Below are 24,051 nucleotides of genomic sequence, written 5' to 3'. Positions count from 1 at the left end.
CCCACCCCAGAGTACATTCTGTGCCCTTGCCACCCTCAGCGCTTCTTCCAATTGGTGTTTTACATAGAGAAACACTGAAGCATCAGCCGAGGGGTGTGGTAGATGGTAATCAGCAGGAGGTTTTCTTGCTCATAATGCCATGAGCCTTCATGGGGTCCACAGCAGGAGTCAGCAATGTGTCCATACAAGGACACCAGTGTCCGTGGTAAAAACTTTAGGGTTTGTGACTGATAATTTCCGGTACGAGAAATTTCCCATTGACTTCTTCTTTCAACCAGCTAGTTTTAAAAAAAAATCACAGATGTCACTTTCACAGCTGACGTGTTTAGAGCGGGACCAACACTTCCAATTCGGACAAGTTCAGGGTTTTTCACCAGGGTTTTTATTTTTTTTAAAAAGCCCGCCAGAAAATCCCTTCTCAACTTTTGTGTTATGGTTTTGTACAACTGAGTGGCTTGCTAGGCCATTTCAGAGGGCAGATAAGAGGCAACAACATTGCTTTGGGTCTGGAGTCACATGTAGGTCAGAGCAGGTAAGCACAGCAGATTTCTCTCCCTAAAGGACACTCTTGAACCCGATGGGTTTTTACGACAATCGATGGTAGTTTCGTGGTCACCATTATTGAGACGAGCTTTCAATTCCAGGTATTTCTTAATTAATACAATTTTTTAATTATGTGATTTTAAATTCCACCAGCTGCCGTGGTGGAATTTGAACCCATGTCCCCAGAGTATTGGACTGGGTCTCTGGATTACTAGTCCAGTAATAGTACCACAAAGCCACCATCACCCCAAACACCACTTCCATTTCACAAAACCATGTTGACTCTGCTTAATTGCATTATGATTTTATAAATGTCCTGCTACTACTTGCTTAATAATGGATTCCAGCATTTTCCCAATGACAGATGTTAGACTAACTGGCCTATAGTTTCCTTCTTTCCGTCTCCCTCCTTTCTTGAATAGAGGGGTTACATTTGCAGCTTTCCAATCCACTGGGACCATTGCAGAATCCAGGAAATTTTGGACGATTCAATCAATGCGTCCACTATCTCTGCAGCCACTTCTTTTAAGACCCTAGCAATCAGGTCATCAGGTCCTGGGGACTTGTCAGCCTTCAGTCCCATTAGTTTTCCCAGTACTTTTTCTCTAGTGATAGTTTTACATTCCTCCCTCCCTATTGCCTCTTGATTTTCTGCTATTCTTGGTTGTTTTTTTGTGTCTTCACCTATGAAGACAGATTCAAAATACTTGTTCAAAGTCTCTGCCATTTCCTGTTTCCCATTATTAATTCCCCAGTCTCATCCTCTAAGCGACCAACACTTAATCTAGCTACTCACTTCCTTGTTATATATTTGGAAAAGCTTCTACTGTCTGTTTTTATATTTCTTGCTAGTTTACTCAAACTTTAATTTCTCCCTGAATTTTTGTTTTAAGTTATCCTCTGCTGGTTTCCAACATTTTCCCAATCTTCTGGCCTACTACTAATCTTTGCAGCATTGTCTGCCTTTTCTTTCAATTTGATACCGTTCTTAACTTCCTTAGTTAACCTCGAATGGTGCATCCTTCTCAGTCTTTCTTTCTCAATGGAATATATCTGTTAAGAGTTATGAATTATCTCCTTAAATGTCTGCCATTGCTTCTCTATCGTCTTACATTTTAACTTACTTTCCCAGTCCACTTTAACCAACTCTGTCCTCACAGCCCTGAAATTGCCTTTATTTAAGACAGTAGTTTCAGACCCAAACTTCTCACCCTCAAGCTGAATGTGAAATTCTTGCATGTTATGATCACTGTTGCCAAGAGGATCCTTTGCCATGAGGTCATTTATTAACCTGCCTCATTACACCTTACCAGGTCTAAAATAGCCTGCTCCTGGGTTGGTTCCAGAACATATGGTCCCTGATACACTCTTATGAATTCATCCTACCTTTGCCAATTTGATTCGTCTAAACTACATGATTAAAATCGCCCACGATTATTGCAGTACCTTTCCTACAAACCCCCATTATTTTTTGATTGATATTCTGTCCTACAGTGTAGCTACTGTTAGAGAGCCTATAAACTATTCCCAAAACAGACCTCCTTCCTTTCTTATTTCTTATCTCCACCCAAACTGATTCCACATCTTGATCTTCCAAGCTAAGATCATTTCTCACTACTGTACTGATCTCAGCTTTATTAAAAGAGCTACCCACCTCCTTTTTCTTTCTTCCTATCGTTCCGAAATATCAAATACCCTTGAATATTTAATTCCCAGCCTTGGTTACCTTGCAATCACATCTCTGTAATGGCTATCATATATTCATTTATTTCTATTTGTGCTATTAATTCATCTATCGTGTTATCAATGCTGCGTACATTCAGATAAAGAGCCTTTAACTCTGTCTTTTTACCATTTTTCTCTACTGTGACCTTATTTGGTGGTGCACACTTGTCTGTTCACTCTGTCCCTTCCTGTCTCACACTGGTTATAACTACCCGTATCGCTACCCTGCACGGTTCCCTTGTCCTTTCTCGTTAACTTTCTAAATCCCCCCCACAAGTGAACCCACCCCCCGCCCCAACTATTTACTTTAAAGCCCTCTCTACAGCCCTAGTTATACAATTCGCTAGGACATTGGTCCCAGAACGGTTCAGGTGAAGTCCGCCCCAACGGTACAGCTCCCTCTTTCCCTAGTACTGGGGCCAGTGCCCCATGCATCGAAACCCATTTCTCCCACACCAATCTTTGAGCCACATATTCAATGCTCTGATCTTATTTACCCTATGCCAATTTGCTTGTGGCTTAGGTAGTAATCCAGAGATTGTCACTGTTACGGTTCTGCTTTATAATTTAGCCCTTAGCTGCTCATATTCCATCAGCAGAACCTCTTTCTTAGTCCTACCTATGTCATTAGTATCCACGTAGACCAGAAGTACTGGATCCTTCCCCTCCCACTCCAAATTCCTCTCCAACCCCGGGGGGATGTCCTTAACCCTGGTACCCGGCAAGCAACACAGCCTTCAGGACTCACACTCAGCTGCATGGAACAGTATCTAACCCCTACTACTACGACAACATTTCTTTTCACTCCCCCGACTTGAATGGCCCCCTGCACCATGGTGCTATTGTCGGTACTGGGAGTACAGCGCTCCCTCAGCCCTGACCCTGACAGTGTAGCGTTCCCTCAGTACTGACCCCCCGACAGTGCAGTGCTCCCTCAGTACTGCACTGGGATTGTCAGCCTGAATTTTGTGCTCTGGAGTGGGACTTGAACCCACAACATTCTGACTGTAAGGTGAGAAAGCGCTACCCACTGAGCTACAGCTGGCAACAAATGCCACAACAAAGTGGCAGAATATAAATCCACATATGCTGAAGGAAGTTTGAGCTGCTGCAGGTTGGCCATGTTACTGCTGGTACATTAGGAAGACAGAGGAAACAAAGGTTAGAAAATTAAAAAAAAGTTTGGCAGTGCTCAAGGGTATCTATTTCAATGCAAGGAGTATAGCAAATAAAGCAGATGAGCTGAGGGCACAGATAGACACATGGCAGTATGATATCATAGCTATTACAGAAACATGGCTTAAGGAGGGACAGGAATGGCAGCTCAACGTTCCTGGTTACAGGGTTTTCAGACGCAATAGGGAGGGGGATAAGAAAGGAGGGGGAGTGGCAATTTTGGTCAAGGAAACTATTACAGCTGTGAGGAGGGATGATATGTTGGAAGGTTCATCAAATGAGACCATATTAATTGAGCTAAGCAACGAAAAAAGGGCAATCACACTGCTGGGAGTGTACTATAGACCCCCAAACAGTCAGAGAGAGATAGAAGAGCAGATATGAAGGCAAATCTCTGAGAAGTGCAAGAACTATCGGGCAGTAATAGGGGATTTTAACTACCCCAATATTAACTGGGATAGTTTTAGTGTGAAAGGAATTGAGGAAGCAAAATTCTTGACGTGCATTCAGGAGAAATGTTTTGGCCAGTATGTAGCAAGTCCAACAAGAGAGGGCGCAGTTTTAGTCTTAGTTTTAGGAAATGAAGCTGGGCAAGTGGAAGGAGTGGCAGTGGAAGAGCATTTTGGTGGTAGTGATCATAATTCGGTCTGTTTTAACATAATTATGGAGAAGGACAGAGATAGAACAGGAGTTAGAGTTCTCAATTGGGGCGAGGCCAATTTTACTAAACTGAGGAGTGATTTAGCGAAAGTGGACTGGAAACAGCTACTTGAAGGTAAATCAGTGTCAGAACAGTGGGAGGCATTCAAAGGGGAGATTCAAGGGGCTCAGAGTAAATATGTTCCCACAAAGAAAAAGGGTGAGACGGCCAAATCTAGAGCCCCATGGATGTCAAGGAGCTTACAGGGTAAGATAAGGCAGAAAAGGAAAGCTTATGTCCGACACCGAGAACTCAATATTACAGAAAGCCGAGAGGAGTATCGAAAGTGGAGGGGTGAAATCAAAAAGGAAATTAGGAAAGCAAAGAGCGGGCATGAAAGAATATTGGCAAGTAAAGTCAAGGTGAACCCAAAGATGTTTTATCAATACATTAAGAGTAAGAGGATAACTCAGGAGAGAGTAGGGCCCATAAGAGACATAGGGGTGGAAGATGTTGGTATGGTTCTGAATCAATACTTTGCATCTGTCATCACAAAATAGGGGGACGATGCAGATATTGTAGTTAAGGAGAAGGAGTGTGAAGTATTGGATGTGATAAACATAGGGAGAGAGGAAGTATTAATGGGATGAGCATCCTTGAAAGTTGATAAATCACCAGGGCCAGATGAAATGTATCCTAGGCTGTTAAAAGAAGCAGGAGAGGAAATAGCAGAGGGTCTGACCATCATTTTCTAGTCCTCACTGGATACAGGTGTGGTGCCGGAGGATTGGAGAATTGCTAACGTTGTACCTCTGTTTAAAAAGGGAGCAAAGGATAGACTGAATAATTACAGGCCACTCAGACTAACCTCAGTAGGGAAAATTATTGGAATCTATTCTGAGAGACAGGATAAACTGTCACTTAGAAGGCACAGGTTAATCAAGGACAGTCAGCATGGATTTGTTAAGGGAAGATCTTGTTTGACCAACTCGATCGAATTTTTTGACAAAGTCATAAGGAAGATAGATGAGGGTAGTGCAGTTGATGTGGTCGACAAGGATTTTAGCAAGACTTTTGACAACTTGGAAAAGAATTCTGAGGGACAGGATTAATCGCCACTTGGGGAGGCAGGGATTAATCAGGGATAGTCAGCATGGCTTTGTCAGGGGAGATCGTGTCTAAAACATTTGATTGAATTTTTTGAGGTGGTGACGAGATGTGTAGATGAGGGTAAAGCAGTTGATGTAGTCTACATGGACTTCAGTAAGGCTTTTGATAAGGTCCCACATGGGAGATTGGTCAAGAAGGTAAGAGCCCATAGGATCCAGGGCAATTTGGCAAATTGGATCCAAAATTGGCTTAGTGGCAGGAGGAGGGTGATGGTCGATGGTTGATTTTGCGATTGGAAGCCCGTAACCAGTGGTGTACCGCAGGGATCGGTGCTGGGACCTTTTCTGTTTGTAGTGTACATGAATGATTTAGACGTGAATATAGGAGGTATGATCAGTAAGTTCACAGATGACACGAAAATTGGTGGTTTTGTAAATAGTGAGGAGGAAAGCCTTAGATTACAGGACGATACAGATGGGCTGGTAAGATGGGCAGAGCAGTGGCAAATGGAATTTAATCCTCAACAGTGTGAGGTGATGCATTTTGGGAGGACTAACAAGGCAAGGGAATATAGAATGAATGGTAGGACCCGAGGAAGTACAGAAGGTCAGAGGGACCTTGGTGTACTTGTCCATAGATCACTGAAGGCAGCAGCACAGGTAGATAAGGTGGTTAGGAAAGCATATGGGATACTTGACTTTATTAGCCGAGGCATAGAATATAAGTGCAGGGAGGTTATGATGGAGCTGTATAAAACGCTAGTTAGGCCACAGCTGGAGTACTGTGTACAGTTCTGGTTGTCATAGGAAGGATGTGATTGCACTGGAGAGGGTGCAGAGGAGATTCACCAGGATGTTGCCCGGGCTGGAGCATTTCAGCTATGAAGAGAGACTGGATAGGCTAGGGTTGTTTTCCTTAGAGCAGAGAAGACTGAGGAGGGTCCTAATTGAGGTATACAAAATTATGAGGGACATAGGGTAGATAGGAAGAAACATTTTCCCTTCATGGAGGTGTCAATAACCAGGGGGCATAGATTTAAGGTAAGGGGCAGGAGGTTTAGAGGGGATTTGAGGAAAAAAAATGTCACCCAGAGGGTGGTTGGAATCTGGAACACACTGCCCGAAGGGGTGGTAGAGACTGGTAGCCTCAACATTTAAGAAGTATTTAGATGAGCACATGAAACACCATAGCATACAAGGCTACGGGCCAAGTGCTGTAAAATGGGATTAGAATAGATAGGTGCTTGATGGCTGGCACAGACACGATGGGCCAAAGGGCCTGTTTCTGTGCTGTATAACTCTATGACTCCGAAAAGGTCCCACAGACTGGTTAAAAAAATAAAATCCTATGGGATCCAGGGAAATGCAGCAAGGTGGATACAAAATTGGCTCAGTGGCAGGAAACAAAGGATAATTATTGACTGCTGTTTTAGTGACTGAAGGGCTATTTGCAGTGGCATTCCGCAGGGCTCAGTACTGGGTCTGCTGCTTTTTGTGGTGTACATTAACGATTTGGACGTAAATGTAGGGGGCAGGATCGGATATTTGTGAACGACACAAAGATTGGCCGTGTGGTAGATAGCGAGGAGGATAGCTGTAGGAAGATATTGATGGTCTGGTCAGATGGGCAGAAAAGTGGCAAATGGAATTCAAACTGGAGAAGTGTGAGGTGATGCATTTGGGGAGGTCAAACAAGGCAAAGGAATACACGATTAATGGGAAAATACTGAGAAGTGTAGAGGAAGTAAAGGACCTTGGAGTGAATGTCCACAGATCGCTGAAGGTAGCAGGACAGGTCGATAAGGTGGCTAAGGCGGCATATGGAATCCTTTCCTTTCTTAGCCTAGGTATAGAATATAAGAGCAGGGAGATTATGCTGGAACAGTATAACTCATTGGTTAGGCCACAACATGAGTACTGTGTGCAGTTCTGGTCACCTCATTACAGAAAGGATGTAATTGTACTGGAGAGGGTACAGAGGAGATTTACAAGGATGTTGCCAGGACTGGAAAAATGCAGCAATGAGGAAAGATTGGATAGGCTGGGGTTGTTCTCCTTAGAACAGTGAAGGCTGAGGGGAGATCTGATTGAAATGTACAACATTTGGAGGGGCCTGGATAGAGTGGAGGTGAAGGGTCTATTCACCTTAGCAGAGAGGTTAGTGACTAGGGGGCATAGATTTAAAGTGATTGGTAGAAAGATTAATGAGGAGATGAGGAAAAGTTTTTTCACCCAGAGGGTGGTGATGGTCTGGAACTCACTGCCTGAAAGGGTAGTTGAGGCAAAGACCCTTAATTCATTCAAAAGGACTCTGGATATGCACCTCAAGTGCCGTAATCTGCAGGGCTACAGACCAAATGTTGGAAGGTGGGATTAGAATAGGTGAATCGTTTTTTGGCCGGCACAGACATGATGGGCCAAGTGGCCTTTTTCTGTGCCTTAAACTTTCTATGATTCTATGACTGACCAAACCTTGGAACATGATCATATGACAGTCTCTTGACTGAGACCCAGTGCGTGATAATTTAGGTAAACCTAGCGAGGGGGACGTGGTGATACCAGTAAAACTAGCGAAGGGGGTCGTGGTGATACCAGTAAATGTAGAGAGTGGGTCGTGGTGATACCGGTAAAAATAGCAAGGGGGACGTGGTGATACCAGTAAAACTAGCGAAGGGGGTCGTGGTGATACCAGTAAATGTAGAGAGTGGGTCGGGGTGATGCCGGTAAATGTAGAGAGTGGGTCGGGGTGATGCCGGTAAATGTAGAGAGTGGGTCGTGGTGATACCGGTAAATGTAGAGAGTGGGTCGGGGTGATGCCGGTAAATGTAGAGAGTGGGTCGGGGTGATGCCGGTAAATGTAGAGAGTGGGTCGGGGTGATGCCGGTAAATGGAGAGAGTGGGTCATGGTGATACCGGTAAATGTAGAGAGTGGGTCGGGGTGATACCGGTAAATGTAGAGAGTGGGTCGTGGTGATGCCGGTAAAACTAGCAAGGGGGGTCGGGGTGATACCGGTAAATGTAGAGAGTGGGTCGTGGTGATACCGGTAAAACTAGCAAGGGGGGTCGGGGTGATACCGGTAAATGTAGAGAGTGGGTCGGGGTGATGCCGGTAAATGTAGAGAGTGGGTCGGGGTGATGCCGGTAAATGTAGAGAGTGGGTCGGGGTGATGCCGGTAAATGTAGAGAGTGGGTCGGGGTGATGCCGGTAAATGTAGAGAGTGGGTCGGGGTGATATCGGTAAATGGAGAGAGTGGGTCGTGGTGATACCGGTAAAACTAGCAAGGGGGGTCGGGGTGATACCGGTAAATGTCGAGAGTGGGTCGTGGTGATACCGGTAAAACTAGCAAGGGGGGTCGGGGTGATGCCGGTAAATGTAGAGAGTGGGTCGTGGTGATATCGGTAAATGGAGAGAGTGGGTCGTGGTGATACCGGTAAAACTAGCAAGGGGGGTCGGGGTGATACCGGTAAATGTAGAGAGTGGGTCGGGGTGATGCCTGTAAATGTAGAGAGTGGGTCGTGGTGATATTGGTAAATGTAGAGTGTGTCGGGGTGATGCCGGTAAATGTAGAGAGTGGGTCGTGGTGATACCGGTAAATGTAGAGAGTGGGTCAGGGTGATACCGGTAAATGTAGAGAGTGGGTCGTGGTGATATCGGTAAATGGAGAGAGTGGGTCGTGGTGATACCGGTAAAACTAGCAAGGGGGGTCGGGGTGATACCGGTAAATGTCGAGAGTGGGTCGTGGTGATACCGGTAAAACTAGCAAGGGGGGTCGGGGTGATGCCGGTAAATGTAGAGAGTGGGTCGTGGTGATATCGGTAAATGGAGAGAGTGGGTCGTGGTGATACCGGTAAAACTAGCAAGGGGGGTCGGGGTGATACCGGTAAATGTAGAGAGTGGGTCGGAGTGATGCCTGTAAATGTAGAGAGTGGGTCGTGGTGATATTGGTAAATGTAGAGTGTGTCGGGGTGATGCCGGTAAATGTAGAGAGTGGGTCGTGGTGATACCGGTAAATGTAGAGAGTGGGTCAGGGTGATACCGGTAAATGTAGAGAGTGGGTCGTGGTGATGCCGGTAAATGTAGAGAGTGGGTCGTGGTGATGCCGGTAAATGTAGAGAGTGGGTCGTGGTGATGCCGGTAAATGTAGAGAGTGGGTCAGGGTGATACCGGTAAATGTAGAGAGTGGGTCGTGGTGATGCCGGTAAATGTAGAGAGTGGGTCAGGGTGATGCCGGTAAATGTAGAGAGTGGGTCGTGGTGATGCCGGTAAATGTAGAGAGTGGGTCGTGGTGATGCCGGTAAATGTAGAGTGGGTCGTGATGATACCGGTAAAACTAACAAGAGGGTCGTTCAGAGAAGGAAGGAAGTGTGAAGAATTTGTTTTGAAAAAATATGTTCTTATTCTACATGATAATTAACAGCGACTCTTTGAAGACTACTGGCTCAGACTGTCACTCCCCCTGTATCGTGCATCACCTGCCTGCCTGGCTGAGTATGGCCAAGGCCACAGTTTTGTAAAGCACTTTTTACTGTGTTAAAGGTGCTCTATAAATGCAAGTTGTTATACAGATCAGAATGGTAACGAATTATGAATATGGCCTTACAGATTGCCATGAACACAAGTTATTTAAGAAAGGTCATAGAGAAAAACCAGGAAATGACAGACCTATTAGTCTAACATCGGTTGTGGGGAGGTGACTAGAGTTTGTCATTCGGGACAGAGTGACTGACCCTTTGGACAAATATGAACTGAGCAGAGATTTGCAAGGGCTAAGTCATGTTTACCTAACACAGTTATGTTTCATGATAAGGTTTTGATGGAGTAAATAAGAAAAAACTGTTTCCAGTGGCAGGAGGGTTAGTAACCAGAGGACACAGATTTAAGATAATTGGCAAATGTATCATAGGGGGAGATAAGGAAAATTCTTTTTGCTTTTCCACAGCAAGTTGTTGTGATATGGAAGGCGCTGCCTGAAAGGACGTTGGAAGCAGATTTAATAGTAACTTTCAAAGGGGAATTGGATAAATTAATTTTCAGGGCTATGAGAGCCAGAACAGGCACAACGAGCCAAACGGCCTCCTTCTGTATCACTCTATGAATCACTTGATGGCTACATGGGACCAGGAACTATAGTAACACTCACAGGGTGGGTGGGGAGTGCCACGCACTAGTGAGTACAGAAATAGTGCAGCTGAATGTGTGGCTGGAGAGATGGTGCAGGAGAGAGGGCTTTAGATTCCTGGAGCATTAGGACCATTTTTGGGGAAGATGTGATCTGTACAAGCAGGATGAGTTGCAACTCAATGGGGTCAGGACCAATATCTTGGGAAGGTTTAAACTAGCTTGGCAGGGGGTTGGAAACCTGAGCATAGATTCGGAAAGGGAGAAGCAAAACTGGAAACAGAAGGCAGAAAATTAGTAAGCGAGTACAGAAGGTCGAGGAAACAAAGACTAGACAATAAACAACAAAGGATTTGTTCAGTGATTAGTAGTATATACTTCAATGCAAGAAGTGTGGCATGTAAGGCAGAAGAGCTGAAGGCACAAATAAACTACTGGAACATGATATCATAGCTACAAAGGAGGGCAGGAATAGCAACTCAACATTCCTGATTGCAGGGTTTTCAGACACAAAGAACAAAGAACAGTACAGCACAGGAACAGGCCATTCGGCCCTCCAAGCCTGCGCCGATCTTGATGCCTGTCTAAACTAAAACCTTCTGCACTTCCGGGGCCCATATCCCTCTATTCCCTTCCTATTCATGTATTTGTCAAGATGTCTCTTAAACGTCGCTATCATACCTGCTTCCACCACCTCCCCTGGCAGCAAGTTCCAGTCACTCACCACCCTCTTTTTAAAAAACTTGCCTCACACATCCCCTCTCCTCATAGCTAATGCCCTCCAGACCAGGCAACATCCTGGTAAACCTCCTCTGTACCCTCTCCAAAGCCTCCACGTCCTTCTGGTAGTGTGGCGACCAGAATTGCACGCAATATTCTAAGTGTGGCCTAACTATGGTTCTGTACAGCTGCAACATGACTTGCCAATTTTTATACTCTATGCCCCGACCGATGAAGGCAAGCATGCCGTATGCCTTCTTGACTACCTTATCCACCTACGTTGCCACTTTCAGTGACCTGTGGACCTGTACGCCCAGATCTCTCTGCCTGTCAATACTCCTAAGGGTTCTGCCATTTACTGTATACTTCCCAACTGCATTAGACCTTCCAAAATGCAAGACAGAGAGCGGGATAAAAAAGGAGGGTCGCAATATTGATGAAAGAAACAATCACAGCTGTGAGGAGGGATGATATGTTAGAAGGATCCTCAAATGAATGGGTGGAGCTGAGGAACAAAGAAGGGGCAGTGACAATGCTGGGAGTGTACTATAGATCCCCAGTCAGAGGGAGATAGAAAATATGTAGGCAAATTGCTGAGAAGTGCAGAAACAAAACGGCAGTAATAGTAGGGGATTTCAACTACTCTAATATTAACTAGAATAAATTTGTTGTAAAAGGTACAGAGGACACCAAATTCTTAAAACGTATTCAGGAGAGTTTTTCTAGCCATTACATAGCAAGCCCAACAACAGAGGGGACAGTCCTGATTTTGGTTTTAGAGAATGAATCTGGGCAGGTGGAAGGGGCATCAGTGGGACAGAATTCTTGTGTCATGATTGTAAATTAGTTAAATTAAGGGTAATTACGGAAAAGAACGAAAGCAGACCAAGAGTAAAAGTTTTAAATTGGGGAATGGCCAATTTTACGAAGCTGAGATGTGATTAAGCCAAGGTGGACTGGAAACAGCTACTTGAAAGTAGAGCAGTGTCAGAGCAGAGGGAAGTATGCAGGGAGATAGTAAGGGTTCAGAACAAATATGTTCCCACAAAGAAAAAGGGTTGAACTAACAAATCCAGAGCCCCCTGGATGTCCAAGGGCACACAGAATAGAATAACGTTTAAAATAAATTGTCAGATGCCAAGAGCTCAATACTCAGAAAGCCTTGAGGAGAAAGTGATAAAGTGCAGGGGTGAAATTAAACAGGAAATTAGGAAAACAAAGAGAGTGCATGAAAAAAGATGAAGAAAATTGGCTGTGTGGTTGATAATGAAGAAAGCTGTGGACTGCAGGAAGACATCAATGGACTAGTCAGGTGGACAGAAAAGTGGCAAGTGGAAATAATCCAGAGATGCGTAAGGTAATACATTTGAGGAGGGAAAACAAGTCAAGGGAATACACAATAAATGGTAGGATTCTGAAGTGTAGAGGAAAAGAGGAACCTTGAGTGTATGTCTACAGATCCCCGAAGGTAACAGGACAGGTAGATAAGGTGGTCATACGGGATACTTTCCTCGTGTTCAAAACCATGAGGGGTCTGGAAAGGGTAGAGAGAAACTGTTCTCATTGGTAGAAGGGTCGAGAGCCAGAGGACACTGATTTAAGGTGATGGCAAAAGAAACAACAGCAACATGAGGAAAAACTTCTTTATGCAGCGAGTGGTCAGGATGTGCAATGCACTGTCGGGAGTGTGGTGAAGGCAGATTCAACTGAGAGATTCAAGAGAGATTTGAATAATTATCTGAAGAGAAAAAATTTTCAGCGCTACAGGGAAAAGGCAGGGAGGTGGGACTAGGTGAGCTGTTCTTGCAGAGAGCCAACATGGACATGATCGGATGAATGGCCTCTTTCTGTGCTGTAACCATTCTACGATTCTATGATTTATTGGCCAAGGCATAGAGTATAAGAGCAGAAAAGAGACACAAGGATGTTGAAAGGAATGGATAATTTTAGCTATGAGGGAAGATTGCATAGACTGGGTTTGTTTTCTTTGGAACAGAGGCTAAAGGGAGATTTAATTGAGGTGTATAGAATTATGAGAAGCCTAGTTAAGAGTGAATAAGAAGGAACTATTTCCCTTGGCACCATTACCTTTGGTGTCCCCCAAGGATCTATCCTCGGCTCTCTCCTATTTCTCATCTACATGTTGCCCCTCAGCAACATCATCCGAAAACACAGCGTTAGTTTTCATGTGTACGCTGATGACACTCAGTTCTACCTCACCACAACGTCTCTCGGCTCCTCCACTGTTGCTAAATTATCCGACTGTTTATCCGACATCCAATACTGGATGAGCAGAAATTTCCTCCAATTAAATATTGCGAAGACTGAAGCCATTGTTTTCACTCCCAGCTCCAAACTCCACTTTCTAGTGGCTCCATCCTCTCCCTGGCAACAGTCTGAGATTAAGCCAGTCTGTTCGCAACCTCGGTATCAGACTTGTCCCCGAGATGAGCTTCCAACCTCATATTCATGCCATCACGAAGACTACCTATTTCCACCTCTGTAACATCACCCGACTTGGCCCCTGTCTCAGCTGATCTGCTGCTGAAACCCTTATTCATGCCTTTGTTATCTCTAGATTTGACTATTCCAATGCAGTCCAGGCTGGCCTCCCACTTTCTCCTCTCTGTAAATTTGAGATCATCCAAAACTCTGCTGCCAGTGTCTTAACTTGCACCCAGTCCGGTTCCCCTGATCACCCTGTGCTCGCTGACCTACATTGGCTCCCAGTCAAGCAACATCTTGATTTCCAAATTCTCATCCTTGCTTTCAAATCCCTCCATGTCCTCGCCCCTCCCTATCTCTGTAATCTCCTCCAGCCCCACAACCCTCCGAGATATCTGCACTCCTCTATAATTTTGGCCTTTTGTGCATCCCCGAATTTAAATCGCTCCACCATTGGTGGCCACATCTTCAGTTGCTTAGGTTCATGGAGGCCTGCCTCCTCGCCTTGCCCCATGCTTGAGGAGTGGTGATCCCGAAGCTATACATCGTCAACTGTCTCTCTCTAATGGGGAGAGATGCCTATGGTCCTTTGGGACTATGGCTAGAACAAGAAGCTCTGGAATACCCTCCTTACGCCTCTCCACTTTGCTTTTCTCCTTTAAGACACTCCTTAAAACCTATCTCTTTGACCAAGCTTTTGGTCATCTGACCTAATATCTCTTTTTGTGGTTCAGTGTCATATTTCTGTTTTATAATGCTCCTGTGAAGCGTCTTGGGGCGTTTTATTACATTAAAGACTCTATAATAATATAAACTGGCAGGCTGGAAAATGTTCAGACACAATGATATTGTCGGCGATTGATCTGCGTATGCGCTGCATTGTCAGGAGACACTCTGATCAAAATATAAGTTGTTGTTAGCAGACAGTCAGTAACCGGGGGGCAGAGATTTAAAGTAACTGGCAGAATGATTAGAGGAGCATTACAGTGTGGGGGATCTGGAACTCACTGTCTGAAAGGGTGGTTGAGGCAGAAACCCTCATCACGTTTAAAAAACACTTGCGATATGCACAAGGTGCCATAACCTACAGGGCTACAGACAAAGAGCTAAAGGTGGACTTAGGCTGGATAACTCTTTCTCGGCTGGAACGGATACGATGGGCCGAATGGCCTCCTTCTGCGCTGTAAATCCTTCTATATTACTAAGCTTCCTTCTTGGGTCAATCTGTTTACCTGACATCAGACTGGCAGAGCTGACTGGGGTGCTACTGGAGGACATACTCGCTGTAGAGCCCATTCGTACTTGATCTTTCACTACTGAATCTGTGGAGGAGATAGAGTTTTACATTTACTAAATGCACAGTGTCATGAAGTTGCCAAGAATGAGACATATTAATTTCATCACATGAAACAATAATTTTAAACTGTTGCTGGACTGAAGAGATGAAGGAAGAAATAATCGCAGCTGGTCAGAAAGATACAGCGATAATTATGGGGGCTTTTAACCTACATATAGACTGGAACAAATCAGATGGGCAGAGTTAGCCTAGATGAGGAGTACATAGAAGGTTTTCGTGATAATTTCTTGGAGTAATACATTCTGGAGCCAACCAGAGAGCAAGCTATACTAGACCTGGTATTGTGCAACGAGATAGGATTAATTAATGACCTCATCATTAAGGCGCCTCTAGGGAACATCAATCATAATATGATTGAATTTTACATTCAGTTTGAGGGAGACACGAATGGGTCCAAGACTAGTATTTTAAACTTAAATAAGGGCAATTATGAGGGCATGAAAGCAGAGCTAACTAAAGTAAACTGGCAAATTAGGTTAAGGGATAGGTCAATAGAGATGCAGTGGCAGACATTAAAGGGGATATTTCAGAATGCACAGAATACATACATTTCAACGAGAAAGAAAAATTCCAAGGGTGGGACCCGCCATCCGTGGTTAACTAAAACAGTTAAAGATAGTATCAAACTTAAAGAAAAAACCTATAATTGCACAAAGATGGGAGGCAGAATATAAAAAACAGCAAAGAATGACTAAAAGATTGATAAGGAAGGTACAATTAGAGTACGAGAGAAAGCTAGCTAGAAATATAAAGACAGATGGTAAGAGTTTCTATTTATATTTTAAAACAAAAGTTAACAAAGTGAGCGTTGATCCTATAGAAAGTGAGTCTGGGGAATTAATAATGGATAATAAGGAGATGGCAAATGAATTGAACAGATATTTTGCATCGTTCTTCACTATTGAGGATACAAGTAACATCCCAGTATTAGCTGTAAGTCAGGAAATGGAAGGGAGGGAGGAAATCAAGAAAATTACAATCACCAGGGAAGTGGTACTGAACAAATTGTTGGAGCTACGGGCTGACAAGTCCCCGGGTTCTGATGGACTTCAACCGAGGGTTTTAAAAGAAGTGGCTAGTGAGATAGTTGATGTGTTAGTTTAAATTTTCCAAAATTCCCTAGATTTGGGGAAGGTTCCGTTGGATTGGAAAATAACAATATTTATTCTAAAAAGGAGGGAAACAGAAACCAGGAAACTACAAGCCTGTTAGGTTAACATCTGTCTTAGAACATAGAACAGTACAGCACAGCACAGCACAGGCCCTTTGGCCCACGATGTTGTGCCGAACCTTTAACCTACTCTAAGATCAAACTACCTACATACCCTTCATTCTACTATCATCAATGTACCTATCCAAGAGTCGCTTAAATGTCCCTAATGTATCTGCTTCTACTACCACCGCTGGCAGCGCATTCCACGCACCCACCACTCTCTGTGTAAAGAACCTACCTCTGACATCTCCCCGAAACCTTCCTCCAATCACCTTAAAATTATGCCCCCTGGTGATAGCCCTTTCCACCCTGGGAAAAAGTCTCTGGCTATCCACTCTATCTATGCCTCTCATGGAAAATGTTAAAGCTATTATAAGACGTTATAGCAGGGCATTTAAAAAAAAGTCAAGGTAATCGAGCAGAGTCAAGAAAGGGAAATCATGCTTAACCAATTTATTGGAGTTCTTTGAGGGAGTTACATGTGTTATGGATAAAGGGGAAGCGGTGCATGTATTGTACTTAGATTTCCAGAAGGCATTTGATAAGGTGCCACATCAAAGGTTATTGCAGAAAATAAAAGCTCAATGTGTAGGGGGTAACATATTGGCATGGATAGAAGATTGGCTAGCTAACAGGAAAAAGAGTCAGCATAAGTGGGTCATTTTCTGGTTGGCAAGATGTAACGAGTGGTGTGCCACAGGGACCTGTGCTGAGGCCACAACTTTTTACAATTTAGAAAAATGACAGAGGAATCGCATGAATCGCAAATGGTTAGTATGCAGGTGCAGCACATAATTAGGCAAGCTAATAGAATGTTATCGTTTATCGCGAGGGGAATTGAATACAAAAGTAGGGAGGTTATGCTTCACTTATACAGGGCATTGGTGAGACCACATCGGGAGTACTGTCTACAGTACTGGTCTCCTTATTAAAGGAAGGATGTAAATGCATTGGAGGCAGAACAGAGAAGGTTTACTAGACTAATATCTGGAATGGGCAGGCTGTCTTATAAGGAAAGATTGGACAGGCTAGGCTTGTATCCACTGGAATTCAGAAGAGTATTAGATGACTTGATTGAAACATACAAGATCCTGAGGGGTCTTGACAGGATGGATATGGAAAGGATGTTTCCCCTTGTGGGAGAATCTAGAACTAGGGGTCACTGTTTAAAAATAAGGAGTCGCCCATTTAAGACAGAAATGAGGAGAAATATTTTCTCTCAGAGGGTCGTGAGTCTTTGGAATTCTCTTCCTCAAAAGGCAATGGAAGCAGAGTCTTTGAATATTTTTAAGGCAGAGGTAGATAGATTCTTAATAAACAAGGGGGTGAAAGGTTATCGGGGGTAGGTGGAAATTTGGAGTAAGCCATGAACTTTTTGAAGGGCCAAGTGGCCTACTCCTGCTCCTAATTTGTATGTTCGTATTAATTGTTTAACGAGATCAGCAGTAGCTGGAAAAATTTGCATACTAAGAGACAGTTGCCTGGAGAGACAATATAACAGCTCCCTAATCCAATTAACCCAACTGGATTTTGATCAGCAGACATTGTATGTGGTACAAGCCAGCATTCTATTTCCCCGCCCCCACCGCGGGTGTCTACTAACATGAAAGGAATCCGCAAAAATGCAGGGGAGTTTGTCAAAAAACGAATAGTCACATGACTAACCTGCTGGCCCAGGTTTGGTTTTGAACTGTTCACAGAACAGTTTGGGTCAGACTGCAATTGAACTTGAAGAGCCTCTCTCCTGCCTGGCTCTCTCTCTCTCTCTATGAATTTCCAGATCCACTGAAGACACTTAAACCTTGAGAGAGAAGACTCCTACATCGAAACGAGTTTGAAAGCGTCCACTGGGCCCCAAGAAAACGGCAAGATTTACCTGCAATCGAAGACTCTACATCGAACTCAAAGGACAGTAAATAAACCCCAGCTACTGCTTCAAACTTTTCCCCTTTATTCTTTCTACTTTTGTGTCTCTATCTGCGTGTGTGTTTATTGCGTATGCATGCTCGCATCGTGTATTCATGGTCGTTTTAATCAAATTAGAGTTTAAGGTTAATAAACTTCCACCTTTCTTCTTTAAATTTAAGAAAACCTGTCTGGTTGATTTCTTTGCCTTACAATTGGATAGCAGTGTATAAGGATTCACTGAGGGGGAGCTAAAACACTTTTTAAAAACGAAACGCTGTTACAGTCAAACCAGGCAAAGGCTGAGAGGGAACCCCTAGACCCCTTTCTCACCTGGTCATAAGAACAGCAATCATTTTCTGTCTATAGAGGAATAGGAGGAGGCTATTCATCCCCCTTCAGCCTGGCCCGCCATTCAATTAGATCATGTCTGATTTGTACCTTAACTCAACGTAACCATCTTCCTTCTGTAATAACTTAACACCATTGTGTAGCAAAAAATCAATCTCAGTTTTGAAATTTTCAATTAACCTCCAGCCTCAACAGCTTTTTGAGGAGAGAGTTCCAGGTTTCCACTACCCTTTGCATGAAGTAGTGCTTCCTGACCTCTGACCTAGTCACACTAGGCAAAATAAAAACAAACACCCAATATCTTCATCCAACTGGTTCCCTGGAAAAGAGATTTCAGCTTCAATCCAACAGGGTCCCAAGCAGAGCCATATCTAACAGGGCAACTGGACCATGCCCCTGCCCCACCCACATCTCTCCCATGCACTGTGAGCATCCAATCTCTCTGCTGTGACACTGGTGAAAGGGTGGGTCGGCCCTTCTCCTATTGGAGTGGCAGTGTCAGATTCCAAGGCTCGTTACAATAAGGGGACCATTGACTCACTGAGTTGCGTGGTACCACAATGGGGTGTTGGCCATGGCTCAGTGGGTAGCGCGTTCGACTCTAAATCATTGGATCGTGAGTTCAAGTCCCATTCCAGAGACTTGAGCACAAAATCCAGGCAGACCCTCCCAGGGCAGCACTGAGAGAACCTTTGGAGGGAGGCGGTGATAGTGGTATTGTCACTGGACTAGAAACCGAGAGACCCAGGGTATTGCTCTGGGGACATGGGTTCAAATCCCACCACAGCAGAAGGTGGAATTTGAATTCAATTAATAAATCTGGAATTAAAAACTAGTCTAATGATGGCCATGAAACCATTGTAGATTGTTGTAAAAACCCATCTGGTTCACTAATGTCCTTCAGGGAAGGAAATCTGCTGTCCTTACCTGGTCTGGCCTCCATGTGACTCCAGACCCACAGCAATGTGGTTGACACTTACATGCCCTCTGAAACGGGCCTAGCTAGCCACTCAGTTGTATCTAACCGCTACGAAGTCAATAAAAAGGAATGAAACCCGATGGACCACGCGGCATCGACCTAGGCATCAGAAACGACAACGGCAAACTCAGCCCTGTCGACCCTGCAAAGTCCTCCTTCCTAACATCTGGGGGCTTGTGCCAAAATTGGGAGAGCTGTCCCACAGACTAGTCAAGCAGCAGCCTGACATAGTCATACTCACGGAATCATAAAATACAGACAATGTCCCAGACACTGCCATCACCATCCCCGGGTATGTCCTGTCCCACCGGCAGGACAGACCCACCAGAGGTGGTGGCACAGTGGTATACAGTAGGGAGGGAGTTGCCCTGGGAGTCCTCAATATCGATTCTGGACCCTATGAAGTCTCATGGCATCAGATCAAACATGGACAAGGCAACTTCCTGCTGATTACCACATACTGCCCTCCCTCAGCTGATCAGTCAGTACTCCTCCATGTTGAACAGCACTTGGAGGAAGCACTGAGGGTGGCAAGGGCACAAAATGTACTCTGGGTGGAGGACTTCAATGTCCATCACCAAGAGTGGCTCGGTAGCACCACAACTGACCAAGCCGGCCAAGTCCTAAAGGACATATCTGCTAGACTGGGTATGCGGCAGGTGGTGAGGGAACCAACAAGAGGGGAAAACATACTTGACCTCATCCCCACCAATCTGCCTGCCGCAGATATATCTGTCCATGACAGTATTGGTAGGAGTGACCACCGCACAGTCCTTGTGAGACGAAGTCCCGCCTTCACATTGAGGATACCCTCTATCGTGTGGTGTGGCACTACCACCGTGCTAAATGGGATAGATTTCGAACAGATCGAGCAATGCAAAACTGGGCATCCATGAGGCGCTGTGGGCCAACAGCAGCAACAGAATTGTACTCAACCACAATCTGTAGCCTCATGGCCCGGCATATCCCCCAAGCTACCATTACCATCAAGCCAGGAGACCAACTCTGGTTCAATGAAGAGTGCAGGAGGGCATGCCAGGAGCAGCACCAGGCATACCTCAAAATGAGGTGTCAACCTGGTGAAGCTACAACACAGGACTATCTGCGTGCCAAACTGCGTAAGCAGCATGCGATAGACAGAGCTAAGTGATCCCATAACCGAAGGATCAGATCTAAGCTCTGCAGTCCTGCCACATCCAGCCATGAATGGTAGTGGACAATGAAACAACTAACTGGAGGAGGTGGCTCCACAAATATTCCCATCCTCAATGATGGGGGAGCCCAGCACATCAGTGCGAAAGATAAGGCTGAAGCATTTGCAACAATCTTCAGCCAGAAGTGCAGAGTTGATGATCCATCTCAGCCTCCTCCTGAAGTCCCCAGCATCACAGATGCCAGACTTCAGCCCATTCGATTCACTCCGCGTGATATCAAGAAACGACTGAAGGCACTGGATACTGCAAAAGCTATGGGCCCTGACAATATTCCGGCAATAATACTGAAGACCTGTGCTCCAGAACTTGCCGCACCACTAGCCAAGCTGTTCCAGTACAGCTACAACACTGGCACCTACCCAGCAATGTGGAAAATTGCCCAGGTATGTCCTGTACACAAAAAGCAGGACAAGTCCAACACGGCCAATTACCACCCCATCAGTCTACTCTCAACCATCAGTAAAGTGATGGAAGGTGTCATCAACAGTGCCATCAAGCGGCACTTGCGTAGCAATAACCTGCTCAGTGACGCTCAGTTTGGGCTCCGCCAGGGCCACTCAGTTCCTGATCTCATTACAGCCTTGGTTCAAACATGGACAAAAGAGCTGAACTCAGAAGTGAGGTGAGAGTGACTGCCCTTGACATCAAGGCAGCATTTGACTGAGTATGGCATCAAGGAGCCCTAGCAAAACTGAATTCAATGGGAATCAGGGGGAAAACTCTCCACTGGCTGGAGTCATACCTAGCGCAAAGGAAGATGGTTGTGGTTGTTGGAGGTCAATCATCTGAGCTCCAGGACATCACTGCAGGAGTTCCTCAGGGTAGTGTCCTGGCCCCAACCATCTTCAGCTGCTTCATCAATGACCTTCCTTCAATCATAAGGTCAGAAGTGGGGATGTTCGCTGATGATTGCACATTGTTCAGCATCATTCGTGACTCCTCAGGTACTGAAGCAGTCCGTGTAGAAATGCAGCAAGACCTGGACAATATGCAGGCTTGGGCTGATAAGTGGCAAGTAACATTCGTGCCACACAAGTGCCAGGCAATGACCATCTCCAACAAGAGAGAATCTAACCATCTCCCCTTGACATTCAACAGCATTACCATCGCTGAATCCCCCACTATCTACATCCTAGGGGCTACCATTGACCAGAAACTGAACTAGAGTAGCCAGATAAATACTGTGGCTACAAGAGCAGGTCAGAGGCTAGGAATCCTGAGGCGAGTAACTCTCCTCCTGACTCCCCAAAGCCTGTCCACCACCTACAAGGCACAAGTCAGGAGTTTGATGGAATACTCTCCGCTAGCCTGGATGGGTGCAGCTCCAACAACACTCAAGAAGCTCGACACCATCCAGGACAATGCAGCCCGCTTGATTGGCACCCCATCCACAAACATTCACCTCCTCCACCACTGACGCACAGTGGCAGCAGTGTGTACCATCTTCAAGATGCACTGCAGCAATGCACCAAGGCTCCTTAGACAGCACCTTCCAAACCCGCGACCTCTACCAACTGGAAGGACAAGGGCAGCAAATACATGGGAACATCACCACCTGCAAGTTCCCCTCCAAGTCACACACCATCCTGACTTGGAACTATATTGCCGTTCCTTCACTGTCGCTGGGTCAAAATCCTGGAACTCCCTTCCTAACAGCACTGTGGGTGTACCTACCCCACATGGAGTGCAGCGGTTCAAGAAGGCAGCTCACCACCACCTTCTCAAGGGTAATTGGGGATGGGCAATAAATGCTGGCCTGGCCAGCGATGCCCACATCCCTGAATGAATAAAAAAAAAAGGTGCTGCCTTTTGCAAGCAAGCAGTTTAGCATACAGAATATTAGAAGGGTAAGAAGATCGTTGAATATGATTGAGAGATTGAGTAGAATGGAGTTTAGAAGAATGAGAGGGTTTGACAGGGTAGATGCTGAGAGGCTGTATCCCCCTGGCTGAAGAGTCTAAAATTAATATTTGTCTCAGGATAAGGGGTCGGTCATTTGGGACTGAAATGAAGGTTGTGAATCTCCTATTTCTTATGTTTTTTTACAATGCTAAAAGGTTTTGGTACCAGAACTCAGCTCAGTCCCACTCAAGACCCAATTCAGCTACAGGCTGGAGGGCTGGAAACACACAGCGAACTAGTGAGTGTCAAAGGGAGAGAGAAAAATATACTGCTTTGCATTAAAGCATTTTTGGGAGTTTTTTTTTACTGCAGATACCCAAAACTTTACTCTCTTCCCCCCCCGCCCCCCCCACCCCCGGCCTGGTGTTTTACTGTACACTTTGGGGGTGACGTACAGAAGTAAGGGTGTTCCATGGCCTCTCTTGCCGTAAGTCGTGCTTGGTGATCGTAGCGGAGCAACTTGTCTAAGAAGTCCAAGGCCTCCGAACTGACCAAGTGCTGGTTCTCACTGTGTACAAAGCGCTCCCACCTCTTCCGGGAATGCCTGGAGGTAAAAAGGGAAGGGATACGCATTAACAGGTATTAAACATTTGCATTGGCAGAACACCTTATTATATTCTCACAGAAGCACCGCCCAAAGAGTTTTAAATACAAGTTACTCTGAGGTGCAGTAATGCGGCAGGTGCTGCAACCAGCTTGCACCCAGCAAGATTTCACCACCAGCACTGAATACACAACTGGGTAACCTATTTTTGGTGGCATTATCAATGGAAGAATGCTGGTCAGTACACTGAGGGACTCATATGATGCAATCCTCAACACCTGAACGGAAAGACAGCACAGCATCTCGTCTGAATGACATACAGGAGTCTAGGTTCCAGGCCGGGAACGAGTCTTGTACTCAAACCTCCTGATTCAAAGGCGAATGGGCCAAGACCTGAGTCAAGCTGACGTCTACGGATCTGTTCAAGAGGCCTGTTTGGAAGGACTGCGATCAAAAATTTAATTTGAGGAAAATATACACGTACTCCACTTCTGAATAGGGTCGCATGCTTGAGGGGATTAATGGTCTTAGTCCCAGTGTTGAACACCATGCCTGTTATATTGTCAGGTATTATAACAGCTCAGCATCACCACAGTACAGTGGCACTGCAATCATTTGTAACAGAGGAGATTTACATGAATGTTGCCAGGGCTTGAAAATTGCAGCTATGAGGAAAGATAGGATAGACTAGGGTTGTTTTCCTTAGAACAGAAGAGGCGGAGGGTTAGGGTGACTTAACGAGGTGCACAGAATTATGAGGGGCCTAGATGGAACAGACAGGAAGGACCTGTTTCCACTAGCGGAGAGGTCAATTACCTGGGGGCACAGATTTAAGGTGATTGGTAGAAAGATTAGAGGGGACGTGGGGAAAAACTTTTTCACCCAGAGGGTGATGGGTGTCTGGAATTCGCTGCCCGGATTAGTGGTAGAGGCAGAAACCCTCAACTCATTTAAAAGGTACCTGCACCTGCAACCGCTTTAGTTTAGTTTAGTTTAGGCAAGCATCAAGATCGACGCAGGCTTGGAGGACCGAACGGCCTGTTCCTGTGTTGTACTGTTCTTTGTTCTTTGAAGTGCTGTAACCTGCAAGGTCAGGGACCAGGTGCTGG

At 45.2% G+C, this 24,051-nt stretch overlaps 1 protein-coding gene across 6 annotated transcripts in view; it reads right to left on the bottom strand.

Annotated features, from left to right (window-relative positions):
- zgc:86598 (STKc_CK2_alpha domain-containing protein) overlaps positions 1-24,051 on the bottom strand; it is a 106,793-nt gene that overhangs the window by 2,565 nt on the left and 80,177 nt on the right. For 5 of the 6 annotated variants that reach the window (XM_068015964.1, XM_068015937.1, XM_068015923.1 and 2 more), the window contains 2 exons: positions 22,794-22,942; positions 14,710-14,799 (listed from right to left, as the gene is read on the bottom strand). In XM_068015964.1, the coding sequence (XP_067872065.1) occupies positions 14,710-14,799; positions 22,794-22,942 (239 nt within the window). The remainder of the gene's footprint in view (positions 1-14,709; positions 14,800-22,793; positions 22,943-24,051) is intronic. The other variant, XM_068015945.1, reaches the window with a different exon arrangement.

This window comes from Heterodontus francisci, chromosome 2, assembly GCF_036365525.1.
Source record: "Heterodontus francisci isolate sHetFra1 chromosome 2, sHetFra1.hap1, whole genome shotgun sequence".
In the NCBI taxonomy this organism is placed as follows: Eukaryota; Metazoa; Chordata; class Chondrichthyes; order Heterodontiformes; family Heterodontidae; genus Heterodontus; species Heterodontus francisci.
The sequence above is the reverse complement of the archived record's forward strand: the minus strand, read 5'-3'. Positions and strand labels throughout refer to the sequence as shown.